Below are 16,250 nucleotides of genomic sequence, written 5' to 3'. Positions count from 1 at the left end.
CTAGTTTTTTTCACCTATTGAGTGAAAAACCTTCTTTTGGATGGATCGTTCTGACATTATTCTGCACAGGGGGGGTGAACGGCAGTGAACACGAGGATTCCCCCGACTCTTCCTCCACAGTGTCAGCACCAGGTCCACGTTTGTGGGTTTTAATGAACTGTCTCCATGAAACCGATTCTTCATACAGAAATCTCGGAAAGTGCTGCGGAGCAGTTTCCAAGAAGCGAAAGTGGAGACACGAGATCCTTAAATCAACAAAGTATCTGTCCATCCAATGTGGTTCTGCACTGTTTCCTTCCTGCATTCAGTAGAAGAGATAAAGCGAGTGGTTCCATTGCTTAAACAACTTGAGTGAAAAAGACTCGGTAACCTTAACTCAGTTTTTGGGTTTCTTTTCACGCGGTCTTCAACACTTTGTTGATCCTTTCATAAATCAGTCATTTTCAAGGCTCAAAGGCCCAAATGTTAATGCCTGTATTCTCCACATCGACAATCAGGAGATTCGAGAGAGAGTCTGAAGAGCGTCATGGCGGCAGAATTAACACCCATCATTTCTTTTTCACGCTGAGCCGCACTTCAGAGGAAGAAACAAACACTGACCCTTACATTTTTAATCAAGACGCTCATCTCCCCTTCCATGCACAGCGTCTTTGATGATGAGACCCTCTTTGAAGGCAAGTGAATTTCATTTTCGTCTAAAAGCTCACAAAGTATTCGGTTCGACGCGATCGCCACGTTCGTGACTCCGAGGCAATTACTGTAATGATGCAGAGTGGTAAACATTGGCCCGACATCTAAATAATTTAACAGACTGAAGACACGCCGCTCCAATGTTTATGAAATGCGTTTTCTCGTGTTTACGGAGCGATCGCGCTGAAATGTTCCGTGGCCCGATTCTACGACCTTTGAGTGGCTCCTCTGGGTTGCAGCGACTCGTCCTTTGACTGTTCACTGCCAAATGTTCATTTTCTAAATTCAAAGTTACTAACTTTTGAAGACTTCAGTGACCTTGATGAGTAATCGAGACCACAACTAAGGAAGATTGGACATGTATCGGCTCCTTGGGAGACCACAGCTGCCGCATTGCTGGACCCGTTGGAGGGGAGAACCAGAACCCTGGGTGGGGGGGGAAGGGGGGGGCAATACACATTAAAGCTTTTTCTAAATGAAATCTGCTGTTGAGAAACAACATTTTCATTCACAGGGACGGCCAAAATCAACACAAAGTGTAAGCTCCAGGAGCAGTGTTAGTTTTGGTAACTGAGTATATGATGAAACACATTTACAGGTCTTTGAAGAATGATTGAATAGTTCCCAGTATTATCGATATCGATAGCGCTTGTTCTTGTTTTCAGATAATGACGGGAGTAAATCAAGACCAAATCATCTCATGAGTTGTTAAATAGTATTCTAAAAATGTTAAAGACAAACAAAGTGTGGGTTTTTCAGGACATTTTCATTTAGAAGGGTTATATTAAGGTCTATTTACAGGATTGAAAGAATATCCCCGCTTAGTTGAACCTTCCGTCCACCTGCGGAGCTTCAAAATCGATTGAAAATTCTGTTTTACTTTGATTTTGTGCATGCGATCGTGTCCTGCACCACGTGCCCGTGTTGGGCAGCAGGTGGTTAATATGTAAGCCGTAGGAGTGAGGATGAAGATGCCCATAGGAACATTGGCCCCCTGATAAGCCCAACTGCTGAGTCACTGGACACACAAGTGGGCAGTTTGAGTGACTGACTGTGCTGTCAAAAGCAATCAGAGAGAGCTTTTTTTGTGTGTGTGTGTGTGTGTGTGTGTCGTTGAGACCGTTCTACCTCCTTCGAGCTGTGTTACACTTTTATTGTTTTGCCTCGTTTTTTTTTTTTTTTCAAGTTCAAAGCAACACCGGAGGATGTCTCTTACGGCCCCTGGGGCTTTGGTCCAAACGTTCCTCCGCCGGTTGTAGACCCTCAAAGTCTCCGAAGGGCTGAGAATGAACCGTCGGTTCGCCGGCTCCGGGAACCAGCTCCTCCACGTGGACCTCCAAGTAGACGAGCATGAACCTCGCCAAGGAATCCTGGATCTCCTCAGCCGACTGCGTCCCTGCTGGAAGGCCAAGGACATTCAGATGAAGGCGAGTTACTGTGTGCGTCTTGGGGCTTTTCAGCCTGGTGAGGTTTAAGCGACAAAACTAACGGTTTAAGGTTAGAAAAAAAAAACGCAGAATTTTGTATGCAACATTCCTTAAAAAAGGGTTGACCTTAGGGTTAGGGTCAACGTAAGAGCAGAAGAAGAAGGTCACTTCAGTACGTTACGTAACAAGCTTGGAGCCAGCGTTCCTTTTGGTTTCACAAAGGACCCACAGTCTGTAGGTGTGTTTAAGTCAAGGATATCCATTAATTATGTATTTTCCTCATCGTTTTAAAAAGGTTCACCGTCAACTTTACCCTTGGATGTACTTCGGTGTGCATCCCTCGCTCGTAAAAAAAACAAGGAAACTTACATGTTATGGATTTGAATGTCACATTAACATGTCGCACTGCGTCACATGTCACAGGGACAACGGCAAATAGTTGCTGTCCTTCCGATTGGTCGGTTTCAGTCTCTTCGGAGAAACAAATGGAGGTAAAAAAAAGCAACCAAAGCCTACATATAGAGTGTTTGTTTGTCACATGGACCTGGACTCGACATCTTGCAGCTGCTGTAAATGTTTACCTGCAGCTGGAAAATAGTTAACCACAAAAAGCTCTATTTTCATCCGTCCTCAGCGGTCGGCAAACGTCCGATTACCGTGAGTGTCGAACAGTGTGAAATAACGTGTGTCATGCAGCTGTCAGTCAGGTGTCAGACCAACAATCACCCCACTGAACACTAATGGCAGTATGAACATTCATTTAGGTAAGTTACGTATTCTTTACAACCCTAACCAAATAGTTTTTAATGGTGTTGACCAATGACTTCATCAATGTCAACCACGACGCACAAGCCTCAAAACCTCAGCATTAAACTCGTCCTCTCAAACTCTTTCATCGAGACGGGCCGACGGGTCGCCGCTTCCCGTCTTTTCATGGGATTTACTGACAGTGACAAAAAAGCCTATTTCCACGCGTTTGCTTTGAAATGAAAAGACGAGACCTCGTCCAACGCATGGAACCAGCGCAGCAACCAAGGTAATTGTACCACAGAAGTAGATGTTTTTTTTTTTTTTTTTTGTCACGTCAACCCTGGTAACAGATGTGCAGCGTGCGGATAATCCCATTCTGGTCCCATGTGCAAACACAAGGTCCAATCTTTTCACAGAAATAGGGTTTATGTTTGTCAGGTGACAGCGCGTCGGGTGGGTGACCTCTCAATCTACACCAGGTCCAGTAGTGCACACAAAGGACGTCTCCCTTCAGAGCCACGGAGGCATTGTGTTCATCTCTGAATATACGGGCGACGCGCGGGAAGGACGTATAGTTGCTGCGACACCTGTGCTTTAAACGCTCTCGCATGAATGCTTTTTCTCAAATGAGTTTTTCCACAGCTCGCGTTTCGCCTTTGCTCTCGTTTTTTTTTTTACAAACAATAAATAAAACCCAAGGCGATTTGGGTGCTTAACGCGCCCTTTGACCTCGAAAGAAATGAAAAACTAAAGGAAAACAGGGCAAAAAAAAATGAATGAGAGAATGTCAAAAGGGTTCACGTGAAATGAATAGTTGGAATGTATTTTAAAGGAAAAATGACAAATTCAAATGGCACTTTCCTGCATGGCTTCTTTCAGCATCTGTATCAAAGCAGTTTGGATACAAATCCTGTAACTTGAATCTCAAAATGTCCAAAAATGAATGATTTATATGTGAAATGAAAGTGTCCCAGCGGACCTCCGTCCATCGCACTGCAGTACTGTTGTGTGCGCACACAGGGCAGCACGGGCTGACCTTTGACCCCAACAGGTTCATGCTGCGTGCCATTTCACACTGCTTTTATTACTAATTCCTTCATAGACGGGGCCGCAGCATCATGTTATTGTGATCTTACACGGAATGAGTGATGAACCTTTGAAGTGAGTCAGAATCTTCTGGTTCCATCGAAGTCAAAACCCCAGAAGTCGAACCCTAACGCTTTTTAAACGGGTTTATGGTTAACACAGACTTAAGAGAGTTTAATCTTTTCTACAGATCAAAATATGCTTCTACGTGTCTTTAAAAAGAAGTCGCTCTTCAAAGTTATAATCCGGCCATGAACATTTATATGATGTATATCGTTACTTTAACTGAAACATTTTCCCTCGAATAATCCATTGACGGAGCGTAATCACGGCATAAGCAGTAGAAAGTCCTTGTATTTGCCACAGTGACCAGTTACTCTGCTTGAGATGTTCCAGCAGCTGTAGGACACGTTCAGCCTGTCAGTCAGAGTAACTGACGGCCTAACGAGGCGCAGGTGAAACCAGTCAGGCAGGAAGTGAAGTGGTCTGAAAGCGGAGGAGACGTGAGAAAACAACACAACCTCTCCCCCTCCCCTCCCCCCCCCTCCCCACATGAATGAATTAAAGCTAAAGAAAATCATGAGCTCAGCAGCAGGAGGAGGAGATTCTGACAGTAAATTCTGTTTCTGTGATTTTATTTTTTTTTTCTTTCTTTGACTTCTCTCCCTGCTCAGAAATTCACTGAAGGCATCACCAACCAGCTGATCGGCTGCTACGTGGCGTCCCTGCAGGAGCCCGGCTGTGTCCTGGTGCGTCTGTACGGCCGGATGACGGAGCTCTACGTGAACAGGGACCGGGAGGTGGAGATGTTCCAGGTGTTCCACGCCCACGGCTGTGGTCCTCAGATCTACTGCAGCTTCCAGAACGGCGTCTGCTACGAGTTTGTCCGAGGAACGGTGCTGGACGACGAGCTGCTCCGCCAGCCCTCCATCTACAGGTGAAGGCCGCGAAAGCCTTCCACGTGTTGCGCAAAGCCCCCTTGATGAGACAAGGGGGCTTTTGTCGGGTCTCCCGCTGGTTTAGAAGACGTCCACAATGAGTCTCGCTCACATTCAAACCTTAATAAACGTTAAATAAATCAAACGCAGCTAATAAGTGAGGTATTGTTACATATATTCATACAGGCTGTTCAGAAAACCTGATGACCTCGTAGTAAGAGTTACAGGTTCTCATTTGTTTCAGGTAACACCTCATCTTCACACAACACCGTGACCTTTAAGGTGGCGTGAAGCTCAACGACAGATAACATGAAAGGAGAACAACAAAAGAATGTAACTACTTTGACTTTGTTTATTAGAATGTTAAAGTTCAAACTTAGAATGTTGGTTACCACGGTTGCATTTAATATGAAGGCTGCCATTAATTAGTATCATCAATGAACACAGAAATAGCTGTAATTTAGAAGTTGATTCAGTCTAAACACGAGAGGTCGGTGCAGGAAAGCTTGCACGTTCGTGTTTGTTAAGGTTCATTCTCAGTAGAAGTCAGAAAAGAGAGAGAGGCCATCTCCATTGTGCTGATTGCTGATCCATGTGTGTTTTTCCCTTTTTAAAATTGTTTTAGTCATATTTCATGTTGAGCAATGTTGTTTAGTCGTGCCCCCCCCCAGCTTCATTCGTCATCCTGGCGATAACGGACTTGCGCCATTATTCTCACCGCAGCACAGAGGGACACGACGGGGCCCATCAATCAGCCTCGCCCCGCTCGATAGTGGGAAATACCCAGAAAGCTTTGGGTCACGGCTAACGATGCCTCGAGATCGAGTAGTCCAAAGGTCACGAATGCAACCAGGCCCCTTGAAGGAGAAGGAGAAGAAGAAGATAAGAGCGCTAAATGGAAAGGGAGTCTCTTCCCCCCCTGATAACGGTTGTTTGTGCAATAACCGCGTGGGTCGCGCTCATCTCAGGAGATGTTTTCCCTCCGCAGATTGATTGCGGCAGAGATGGGGAGAATCCACTCCATCCAGCCAAAATGTGGGCCGCCTGTTGAGCCTCATCTCTGGACCAAAATGTCCCACTTCCTGACCCTGATGCAGAGCAGCAGCAGCAGCAGTAGCACGGCCCTGCAGCGCCGCCCCCCCAAGAGGTAACCCGAGGCGACGGAAGCATGCGGCATGCTGGGTAGTGAATGTTCAACCGCCAGGGTTCACGTGAAGGAACGAGTGAGAGAGCGGGAGCTGTCAATTAATTACCTCAGTTTTAAGCAAGTACATATGGGGGGGGGGGGGGGGGGCTGAAATACCACATCCGTCTGCCATCAGCGGCCTTTTGCACATCTTGCCATCACATGCCAAAACCTTTTTAAAACCTGCACCCGGTGCTCCACTCGACCCACAGCGACATCATTCACCTCCCCTCGCCTGGTGCACCGCCGGCAGCTCTTCATTGGGCGGGGGGCGGGGGGGGGGGAGTGGCCTGCGCGGCCGTGACGTTGCGTTATCTCTTCCCCGGGGGTCACGGGATGCGAGGTGAGAGGGTCCGTCCAGACGCTACTGAGAACCAGACCACGAGCTTCCTGCAGAGCCCCCCCCCCCCCCCCCACCACCCCTTATCGGTCAAACGTTCAACCGTGTTTATGTATGCAGGCGCGGGGTCGCCAGTCCAAGCAAACTGAAGCCGCGTGGCCTCTCTGGAAAACATTGAGTTCCAGGTCGTCCATTAGAGGACGGGGACGGAGACGCTGTGATGACGAGAGGTGGCAGCTTCCTGGAGACAAAAGTCCCAGTAAACAAAAGCCAGGGAGGAGTCTTTCTAAGACAATATTTTCTGATTTGTCCTCTACTTCATTATAGATTTATATTATTATAGATATTTAGTCCTTTTCTGCTTTGCTCCAAGAGGAAATCATGTGGAACTTGAGCGAATTACGAGGTACCTTTTTAAGGAAATGATAATTGTATTTAAATCCATATAATTATCTAAAATACTGATGTCCAATGTTTGAATTGACATCATATTGGAAACCAACACAAAATGAAACGCTGCCATAGAATAAAACGTCTCATGAAGATTTAGGTTTAATTCATGTTAAATCTGACATCCAACTCTCCCTTTGGATCCTCCGTGTGACAAATTAGAAACTAACGACATGATCACCGCAAAATAAGATCTGTACAACTGATGACTGGGTTTACAAAGCGACACCGAGGCCGAGGGGGGAGCGGACGACTCGACTCACTGCAAAAGGTCGTCCAGTGGAGCCGCTGCACCACACTTAGAGGCCCAACAGATGGCGCTGTGCCGTGAGACACAATTGTGTGAGTCCAGTGCAGAAATGCACAGAAGAGCTTTTTAAATGTTCTATTAGGAGTCATTTGTTAAAGTGATGGAAGGAACTCCAGGGCATGAAGTAATATGAGAAGCTCCTTCATGGTTAAAACCTGTGTGTGTGTGTGTGTCTGTTTGCATATATGCAACTGCATGCATGACACGACACACACTCGCACTCAGACAGAGGCGGAGAAGACCAAGATTTTTTTTTTTCTAATGGAATTTAAACAGGCATCAGAGAAACTTTTGTATTCGAGAATGTACGAGTGCTGGAATGAATGTGATCTTCAGAGGAAACGGTAAAAGAAAAGGCGGAGAGGGAGCAGGAAGAGGCTGCACCTGCAGAGGAGGTCTTCAGCTCTCAAGCCACATGCTGTGCAAAGAGAGAGAGAGAGAGAGAGAGAGAGGCTGCAGCAGCTGCAAAGTTCAGAGAGCGAGTGCACAGCAGACGTGAGAGATGCGAGAGAAAAGAGGAGAGAAAGGCGATGGAAGGCAGGAGTGCAACCTCTTCTCCTCCCAAAGGCCCCCCCGCCGCGCCTCTTGTTTGCAACCCAGCGAATCGCATACAACCGCAAAGAGGAAGGAGAGGAAGAAAAACTGTGCTCGGCTGGTGTTTGAAATCGTATGTAAATAAGGCACATTGATAATGAAGCGCCAGAGGAGGATATTCCACTAATTACCTTACAGAGAGTCGACAAGGAGCAGGAGGCGAAGGCACTCGACGACCCGCTCCTCGTGAAAAGAGGGAGGAAAAGATCTGATGGCAAGACGACAGGTTTCCATTTAAAGCCAATGGAAGTCTTTCATTTGGGCTTCTGACTCCCGAGCGATCGCAGGTTTTCTGTGGTAAAAAGTCATTTAGTCGAGTTAAAGCAGTGGATGCTGCGTTGAAAAGGAATCAGGGTGATTCACTGTGTGCTTTAACTCGTATTATGAGAGACAGATAAACGATCGTCTCGTAGGCAAATAGACACTCAGACCGCTATCTTCCAGGCCGAGATCACATGACGTTGGCATTTGGAATTTATTTGACAGTATTTGCACTATTTGGGTTGAATGAGACTCTTTTAGATGGAATGTATCCTTTTGCAAATTTGTCTTCAGGAACCGCAAATTTGTCTTGGACCTCAAGGTGTTTGGTTCAATCCGTGTGCGCCTGGGGCAGGAAGCGGTGCAAGAGGACTGTGTGTTGTGGAGTCTATCAAGGTGGCAGACTACAAACAAGCCCCCCACCCCCCCCCTACCTCTAAACCCCGTCCTCACGTGGACTCAGCGCGTGTTTTAAAATGAACCCAAAAGGGGAAACGCACCCGTTCATCAGGGCGCTCCCACAGCACTTCTCCTCCGAGGACATTAATGCCGCCTCTGATGGACGGAGCAATCAGCCGAGTGGACCCCCCCCCCCCCCCCCCCACTCCCCCCCTCATTGGTTCATCTGTACGTCCCCACACAGCTGCACGAGGTGTTTTACCTTCATTACAAAAGTTACATTTGATCTACCACATTCAATCCAAACAAATAGTTTGAGGATGAACAATGCTTGAAGGCAGGTGACTCATTGTGGGGGGGGGGGGAGATTCGGGGGGGTTGGATTGAGCCTTTTACAATAACATTTGAAGAAGCAAAAGGACAAAGCGGCAGCACTTCCCAAATGATACAAGTGTAATAGTGTGCTTGACATGTGACTTCCTTTCAAACAAAGCACACCAACATCTGCAGGTTGAAGGTAGTTAAAAATAGCATCAGTGTTACTCCAATCATGCACAATCTGACCAAAATAAAACCTCAGATAAGCGGTTCAGTTATTTTACTTTGGACTCTAGAACATTCTACTGATAACACTTCTGTACATTTCCCTATAAAAGGTTTTGAATACTGTCATCTTTTTCAATTTCTTTTGACTTCTCCATCACTGACCTCCGAGCATCAGCGATAATAAAGCCTCTCACAGATGGTACTTCTACCAAAAAAGGGCGGATTCTATCAAAGAAGAAGGAAGAGAACATGAGTAGTGACACTTCCATCAGAGTCAAATTCAGTTGGATATTCAATGTGACTCAACCCTCATTTTAAGTTGAACGGCCCTCAAAGCTGCATCCGTCAGGACGTTAGTGAAATAATGATGACCGCAAAGACCACAAACCAAGAGCCCGAGCCTCAGTTCTTGTGGACCGGGTCTGATTGCATTGATCTGTCCTCCCCCGCAGCCCGCCGGCTCTGCAGCAGGTGCCCACCCTGGAGACCTTGTCCCTGGAGATGGAGTCCCTGAAGAGACACCTGTCGCAGACCGACTCGCCCACCGTCCTCTGCCACAACGACCTGCTGACCAAAAACATCATCTACAACCGCAAGGAGGGTGAGGAGCAGCTCCTTTGTCTCTGAGGCCTTCTGATGTTTGGAAATGTGCCTCCGGGGGGACAAAAGGCCGCAGTGAGCGACTTGTGCTGCACTGGATTCATAATGAGGGGGGGGTAGGGGGGGGGGGCGCTTCTTTTCATCAGCTTGACATAATGCAGCTCGCCGAGCATTCTATGCCTCGTTGCCTCTATTTTACATCCGGAGGAGAACCTTTGCGCCCCTCCATTAAATGCCTTCTTCCTCCTTTGATGCTTCCTTGTGGATTTTTTACAAGGATGCATCGGGGCGGCTCTCCGTCAAAAGACACTCCTTCTTCCTTTTGATTCCCACAAGGTTCTGTACTTTGAATAAAAGGAGGGAGGTGAGAGTCGTCGGTGTTCTTCACGTTGTCCTGGTAACCGCTGTGTGTCCCCCCCACACCCCCCCCCTCTCCTCCCTCTGCTTCCGCTCAGGAATGGTGAAGTTCATTGACTACGAGTACGCCGATTACAACTACCAGGCCTTCGATATTGGCAATCACTTCAATGAATTTGCTGGTAGGTCGGCGTTGGGAAAGGAAAAAAAACAAATAAAAGGAGTTCAATTTGCCTCCGAATGTATTTGATTGCCAGAACATATGAGACGGGCTCCTGCAGGATATTGGCTTAAGTAGGACGTTGATGTGAAGCGAGTGGGATGCGGAACTTCTTGGGCTATGGTGTCAATTCATCATTTCGCCGAAACGTTCCCTCTTCAGATGCTGCAGAGACAAAGGGCTGCATTCAGTGTTTGTTCTGCAGCAGAGTGATATTCCGGTTTTAATGCATGAAGAAATCCTCAGTGAAAAGGACGTGAACACACTCTGAAAAATCTACTTAGCAAAAATGGAGAGTCCTTAATGAGGATTTTTTTTTTATTATTTCTTAATGAAAGCAATTCGTTCAACTTGGAGGTCAATAGTTTTATATATCGCATTTGAATAGGTTGTCATAATTCTTTATTATTTAAACTCTGATAATTGACTTGCTTTTACTTTATAAGAAGTATTAAATGGTCCGAAACTTAACGATTTGAGGTATTTCAAACACTGCATGTAAATAAAATAATATTATGATATAGAAATAAAGCTATAAAAATTGTCAATGAAATTTAGTAGTATATAAAAGTACGCTAATAATCGCTGAATACATTACAAAGCGTTAATGTTTGTTACGTCATTTTCTACAGCGTTTTAAAATCAAAAACAGAGAATTCAAAGAAGCTGATCAGGAAATGAATCATCAGTTGACAATCCAGAACATTTTGGACTATTTATTTGCATCACGGTTTTAAAATCTGCATTCAGCTGAGCGTGCTGCCATCCGGTTCCCCTTAACTTAAGTTGTGTTTAATCACTGAACCAATTGGAGCCTTTTTCGCCGTGGCGTTTGACTGAAGAATTGAGCCGCGGCCTCAGTTCAGGTGTGTGTGTGACCCCGTGTCGCCCTCCAGGTGTGAACGACGTGAACTACGGCCTGTACCCGAGGCTGGAGCTGCAGAGGGACTGGCTCACGGCCTACCTGGAGAGCTACAAGCACAGCACAGGTCACGAGGTCACCGTCACGGAGGCCGAAGTCACCAAGCTCTACGTCCAAGTCTGCAAGTTCTCCCTGGTGAGTGTCCCCCATTGCACCTCGCCGTCACATTTTAACAATCTGCTTTTCCAGCTCCCAAAAAAAAACTAAATGAAAAAAAGACAGACCCGATGCACATGTGACCGACCGCCGCTTCTCAGCTTTGATGGACTCCGTCTGAGTTTTGTATTAGAAACTTTGTATTTTGTATTAGAAACCCCCCCCCCCCCCGAGGGAAAAATGAGAGACAGCAGCCCACGTTATTTCTCTCATGATCACAATTTTCATTCTTCTTTCTGCCCCAAAGTGCCTCATAGCTCGCAGCTCAACACAAGACGCAGAGTTGTCCCGACCAATTTCCAGGTGGTGCGAATGTCCCTTTAAAGAGCCCTTTTTTTTCTTCTTTTGTTAAATAAGGAGGGAGAAGTGAGAGGGGAGGAGAAGTGATGGATGGAGTGAGCGAGGCGATGACGCCACGTTCATTGAAATCAGATTTTCTTTGACAAACCAGGGGAGAAATCGATCAACGACGCTGAACAAGCCAAGTGTCGAGATGAAAATCCTTTCATATTCTCCAACTTAAAGGAGTTGAGTTGAAACTTCGTAACCACTAAATGTTCCCATAGTTAAATCTCCTGGTTTTCCTGTGACATGAGACATAAACCAAACAAAAACAACACTACCTAAAACATCCAAGATGACCTGTTAATGAAATCATGGGTTATTTACATCAAGTTTCCAACCAGCTGTTTTATTGTTTCTGATCACATCTGCTAAAAGCAGATGATCTCGTTGATCAGGTCTAACGTGCTTTGGACTCATTCCAACTGTAATAATCATCAAATCGCTGCAATTCCTTTTTTATTATTTTTATGGGAGAAAAAAAAAATATCAATCTACATGGACGCAGTTCAGGCCCCGCAGACGAAAAACGCAGACGAACAGTCATCGGAACCGAGGGACGCGGCGCGTGTTTCCTCCTCGGCTTCGTCGACAGATCCGGGCCGGCTGCCAAAGCCCTGCCCCCCCCCTTCTTGAGGGTCTTGATCCGTGGCGAACTGCGCCAAGTGGCCGCGGGGTCCCCGCCACTCGCCGCCCTGCGGCCCGGCGACGTCTGCACCGAGGGGGGGGGGGGGTGGCCTTCTGGGCTGACGCGGTTATTAATCTCAACGGAAAGGCTCTCAATCCCCCCCCCCCTCCCCCCCGAGACCCAGATGAAAAGCTGGCAGCGAGACGGGGAAGAAAAACAAAACGGGGAAAACCGCACATTTCTCTTCAAGTATTTCATTCCAACCCTTTATTTGATTATCAAATAAAAATGTGATTATATCACTGCGCCGCAGAACAGAGGCCTGTCTGGATCTTATTAGGAGGTGCTGTTAGTGGTCCCCCCCACCCCACCCCCCCCCCATGAGGGTCCACAATGTGAGTAAAGCCATTAAGGAGGTTTGAGCGGCGTGGACGGACTGGACGAAGACCGAACGTAGTCAGCTGGTTGCACGTCAGGCTGAGGAGGTTGACCTCTGACCCCCCCAACGTGACCTGCGGCAGGGCGAACAAGAAGCGCTGTGGTTTTCGGGCTTTAATTGGGTCATCAAACGGGGGCCGGTCCCACATTCCCTTGAAAGACAACATCCCATTGGGTTCAATCATGACGTAAACACACAAACACACCTCGTACAGACCAACAAACTAAAGCAAGTCACACATTTTAATCTCGTAATGCAACGATGATAAAATGTTTTCTTATTCTTCCACTAGGCATCGAACTTCTTCTGGGGTCTTTGGGCCATTCTGCAATCACGGTTCTCCTCCATCGACTTTGACTTTGAGAGGTTTGTATTTTTGAGGAAGGTCACACGGAGCGGAGCGAGTCCACCTGGTGTCTCTGTGCAGGGACACAGTTTCAGTTACATTCACATTTAAATCAACGTGACATCAAACACCAACTTAGAAACTGCAATTCGATCACTCAAATATCCACAATCCGGGTCAAACGTAGTTATTTTTAAACAAGTCCACGAGACAATAAAGTTCAGGAGGGCGAAATGTCTTCCTTCAACCCCCCCCTCCCTCCAAACCCCCACTTTTTATTTCCCTCCCTGCGTGCCCCACAACCGGCGCAGTCGTGGTCGTGATCCTAATCACTATCGACACGCGGCACCCTCCCCTCCGTGTGGCTGGATCAGCGGCGGGGCCCCCGCCTCGGAGGAAACGTGATCCTGAGGGGGGGGGGGGGGGGTCGACGCACAGAGGTTCTATTGTTCCCGCGCCGTCGGGCCCCCCTCGCAATGCGCGTCTCTCATCCCCAACTCGGCCACGTGCGCCCGCGAGACGTCGAGGTCGCCCTGAAGTGCGCGCCGCCGGGGGTCGGGTTCCCCCTTCTTCCACGGGGGGAGGGGGGTCACACTCAAGTGGGTTCAACAGGACGGTGGGGAACCGGGTTCGAAGCCACGTGGGCCGACTTCTGTCTCACACACACGCGCGCACGCGCGCGTTCTGCCAACGCTGCCCGCAGGATTCTTCCTCGTGGAACAACGCGTCGCCAGTAAAGGCCTCGCGTGGCACTGCAGTCCATCCACGCGCTTCTGTGGTTAACCGGTCGGTCCGAATCCCTGCGGGCTCCCGCGGGGCCGCGGGGACGGGCGTCGCCCGGTGCCTCGTGCGCTAAGCGGCTCCAGATGTGCATGTGACAATGAGGGGGGGTGGACCACAGCGGGAACGCGGATTCTGAGGAAATGAACGCGCAGGAGGCGCGCCGCTGTTTGCAAAAGTGCACAAAAGCACATTGTGAAACGTAATACCTGCTTTGGTAGCCAGTTCATTTTTCCACTACTTCTGCTAAATAGAAAAACAGCTCCGTTTCATCCGCCATGATGATGATGATGATGATGATGATGATGGATCTTAAGCGGGTCCAGTTTAAGGTGTCGGTTGTGATAAAGTGACGGTTGCTGTTCTTTCAAATGTGTAAACTTGAAAAGAATTCAGCTTAAGAAGGGTGTGAGCGGGTGATTGGATCCACACAAAGGAGAGTGTCACGACCAGTGAGCGGGTTTCTCTTTTTGCACTTTTTGATTTTACAAACAAGTTTTTAATTCTGAGAATGTGTCTCACTCGCTGCTTCTCTTAAACTCTAAAAGACGTTAAACCGCATAATTGACCCAACAGAGGAGTCTAATGTTCTCACATGACAACCGGTACCTTGCTTTCATCCAATCAGGGACGCGGTGCCTTCAAAAAATGGCCTCCCGCCGAGTCCCACGTTGACACAGTGATCACCAGAGACACCGTGTGTGTGTGTGTGTGTGTGTGTGTGTGTGTGTGTGAGGGGGGGGCGGTTTTGTCTCAACGTGCCATAAGAGAGAGAACTGATTGGACATTGAGGAGTTCGGTGGAAGCGCTGATTTAGAGGACAGACCCTCCTCTCTGTGCTCTTGAAGCTTCACTTAATTTCCCAGGGTGTCCTGTAATGGCCAAGGGCAGCGCCGCACTCAGACATCACATTTATTCAAGCTGCTCGAGGATAACAAATAATAATAAATAAAAATAAAAACACTTTTCTCGCAGTCAAGTTGTTTCGGCTTTGGCGAAAGCTTTCAGACTCGGCGCTTCGTTGAAAGGAGACTTGATGCTACATTGTTGTGGTTCTCGGCAAATAAAAAACCCACAATGTGAGCTTTCAGCGCGGCGCACACTCGGGAATCGTAACGAACGCCGGACAAACGCGTTGCTCTGAATTCATTCCAGCGTGATCTTCATCTTTTATGAATAATGTTGTTTCTTTACCGATATCTTTTCCAATTAAAGCACAAGTGGCTGCGGACGCAGGGACACAAAGCGTGTTCAGCCTCCGTGAACGAGGAGCCGTGGAGGCCAAGAGCCAGATGTTTAAACAAAGTAGTTTGAATACCGTCAACCAAACATTAAAAACAGAAGACGTGTTTAATTAGTACATGAATTGGATTTACTATTGACATTTTATTTTGTATTTCTAAAGTGCATTGAGACGTCCGCAGCGATTCACTTTAAATCGTTGAATAACGAGCAGTAAAAGCAGAGAACGTCTCCTGTGGCCCTGAAGGAGCTTCGTCCTGACGATGTCATCATTATTTCATTTTCAGCTCAAGCCTTCGAAATGTTTTTGATGCACGTGAATGTTCTCGAAGGCTTTGACGAACTCGACAATGTTGAGTTGAGATTCTTACCTGGCAGCGTCAAATAAGCTTTATTGGATTCAGACCCAAACTCATTATTTTTATTCTCCATTCAGTCAAGTCGCCTAACCAAAAGAAATATTGATACCACGTTGTTTAAGTGCACCTTTAAGTGTTTTACTTAACTCAACTTCATGAAGTTAATGGACACCTTTTCTTTGTGAAAGCTCTAATTTTAAATGCACTGATGTGAGATCCGAAGGATCCCCACAGATCTTTAAGTCTCTTATTTCCCTGAAAGCTTTGGTGCATGTTGTTCATTTAGTTCATTCCTTGATGTGGATCCATTGGAATACGGAACCCTGTTTGGATCTGATTGTGTTTTCTCCTGTTTCCTGCTCTCGTCCCAGATACGCCACGGCTCGATTCAACTTCTACTTCGAGAAGAAAGAGGAGTATTTGGGGCTGACAAAAAGCTAAAAAAAAAAAAGTGAGGATAATTCAGCAGCAAATTGTAAATCCCAAGAAGCTTCACGCTGCTGTAAGAACAGATTCCGATGTCCTTCTTGGCAAATTGTAAAATACTCTGTAAATCCGCTTTGCATATAATAAAATGTGCTCCCCCACGTTAGTTATTACAGCCTGTGGTTTGAGATCATGTGTTTCGCAATCATTCCCATTTTGAAAACATCTTTGGAGTTGTTGGTGTAAAGCTGCTTTTGTCCCTCCTCAGAGGACACCGATCATACAGAGTAACGCAAAGGTAAAAAGTGTTGCTTTACATGAGAGGAAACTATTCGTGTTCTAGACTGAGCCGTGGTTTCACCTGCTGTCCCTGCAGTGTGTTTAGATACAAAGGCCCTAAACATCTCAAAACCTTTTATTCACACTTCAAGCACTGATTGACGTGGGACTGAACCA

At 47.0% G+C, this 16,250-nt stretch overlaps 1 protein-coding gene across 3 annotated transcripts; it reads left to right on the top strand.

The window, feature by feature from the left end:
* Positions 1-542: 542 nt before the first annotated feature.
* zgc:113516 (uncharacterized protein LOC541449 homolog) lies at positions 543-15,953 on the top strand. 3 transcript variants are annotated; one of them, XM_037451695.2, is made up of 9 exons: positions 543-674; positions 1,877-2,117; positions 4,628-4,890; positions 5,880-6,038; positions 9,430-9,578; positions 10,033-10,116; positions 11,051-11,211; positions 12,934-13,007; positions 15,740-15,953. In XM_037451695.2, exons 2-9 carry the CDS (start codon positions 1,977-1,979, stop codon positions 15,807-15,809), a joined length of 1,101 nt encoding a protein of 366 aa, XP_037307592.2. In that variant the 5' UTR covers positions 543-674; positions 1,877-1,976; the 3' UTR covers positions 15,810-15,953. The 3 variants fall into 3 exon arrangements, with proteins under 3 accessions (XP_037307592.2, XP_037307593.2, XP_037307591.2); XM_037451694.2 differs by lacking the exon at positions 543-674 and having other exon boundaries at positions 1,470-2,117; XM_037451696.2 differs by lacking the exons at positions 543-674; positions 5,880-6,038 and having other exon boundaries at positions 1,445-2,117.
* The last annotated feature ends 297 nt before the right edge of the window (positions 15,954-16,250 follow it).

Source organism: Pungitius pungitius, chromosome 6, assembly GCF_949316345.1.
Source record: "Pungitius pungitius chromosome 6, fPunPun2.1, whole genome shotgun sequence".
Classification (NCBI taxonomy): domain Eukaryota; kingdom Metazoa; phylum Chordata; class Actinopteri; order Perciformes; family Gasterosteidae; genus Pungitius; species Pungitius pungitius.
The sequence above is the reverse complement of the archived record's forward strand: the minus strand, read 5'-3'. Positions and strand labels throughout refer to the sequence as shown.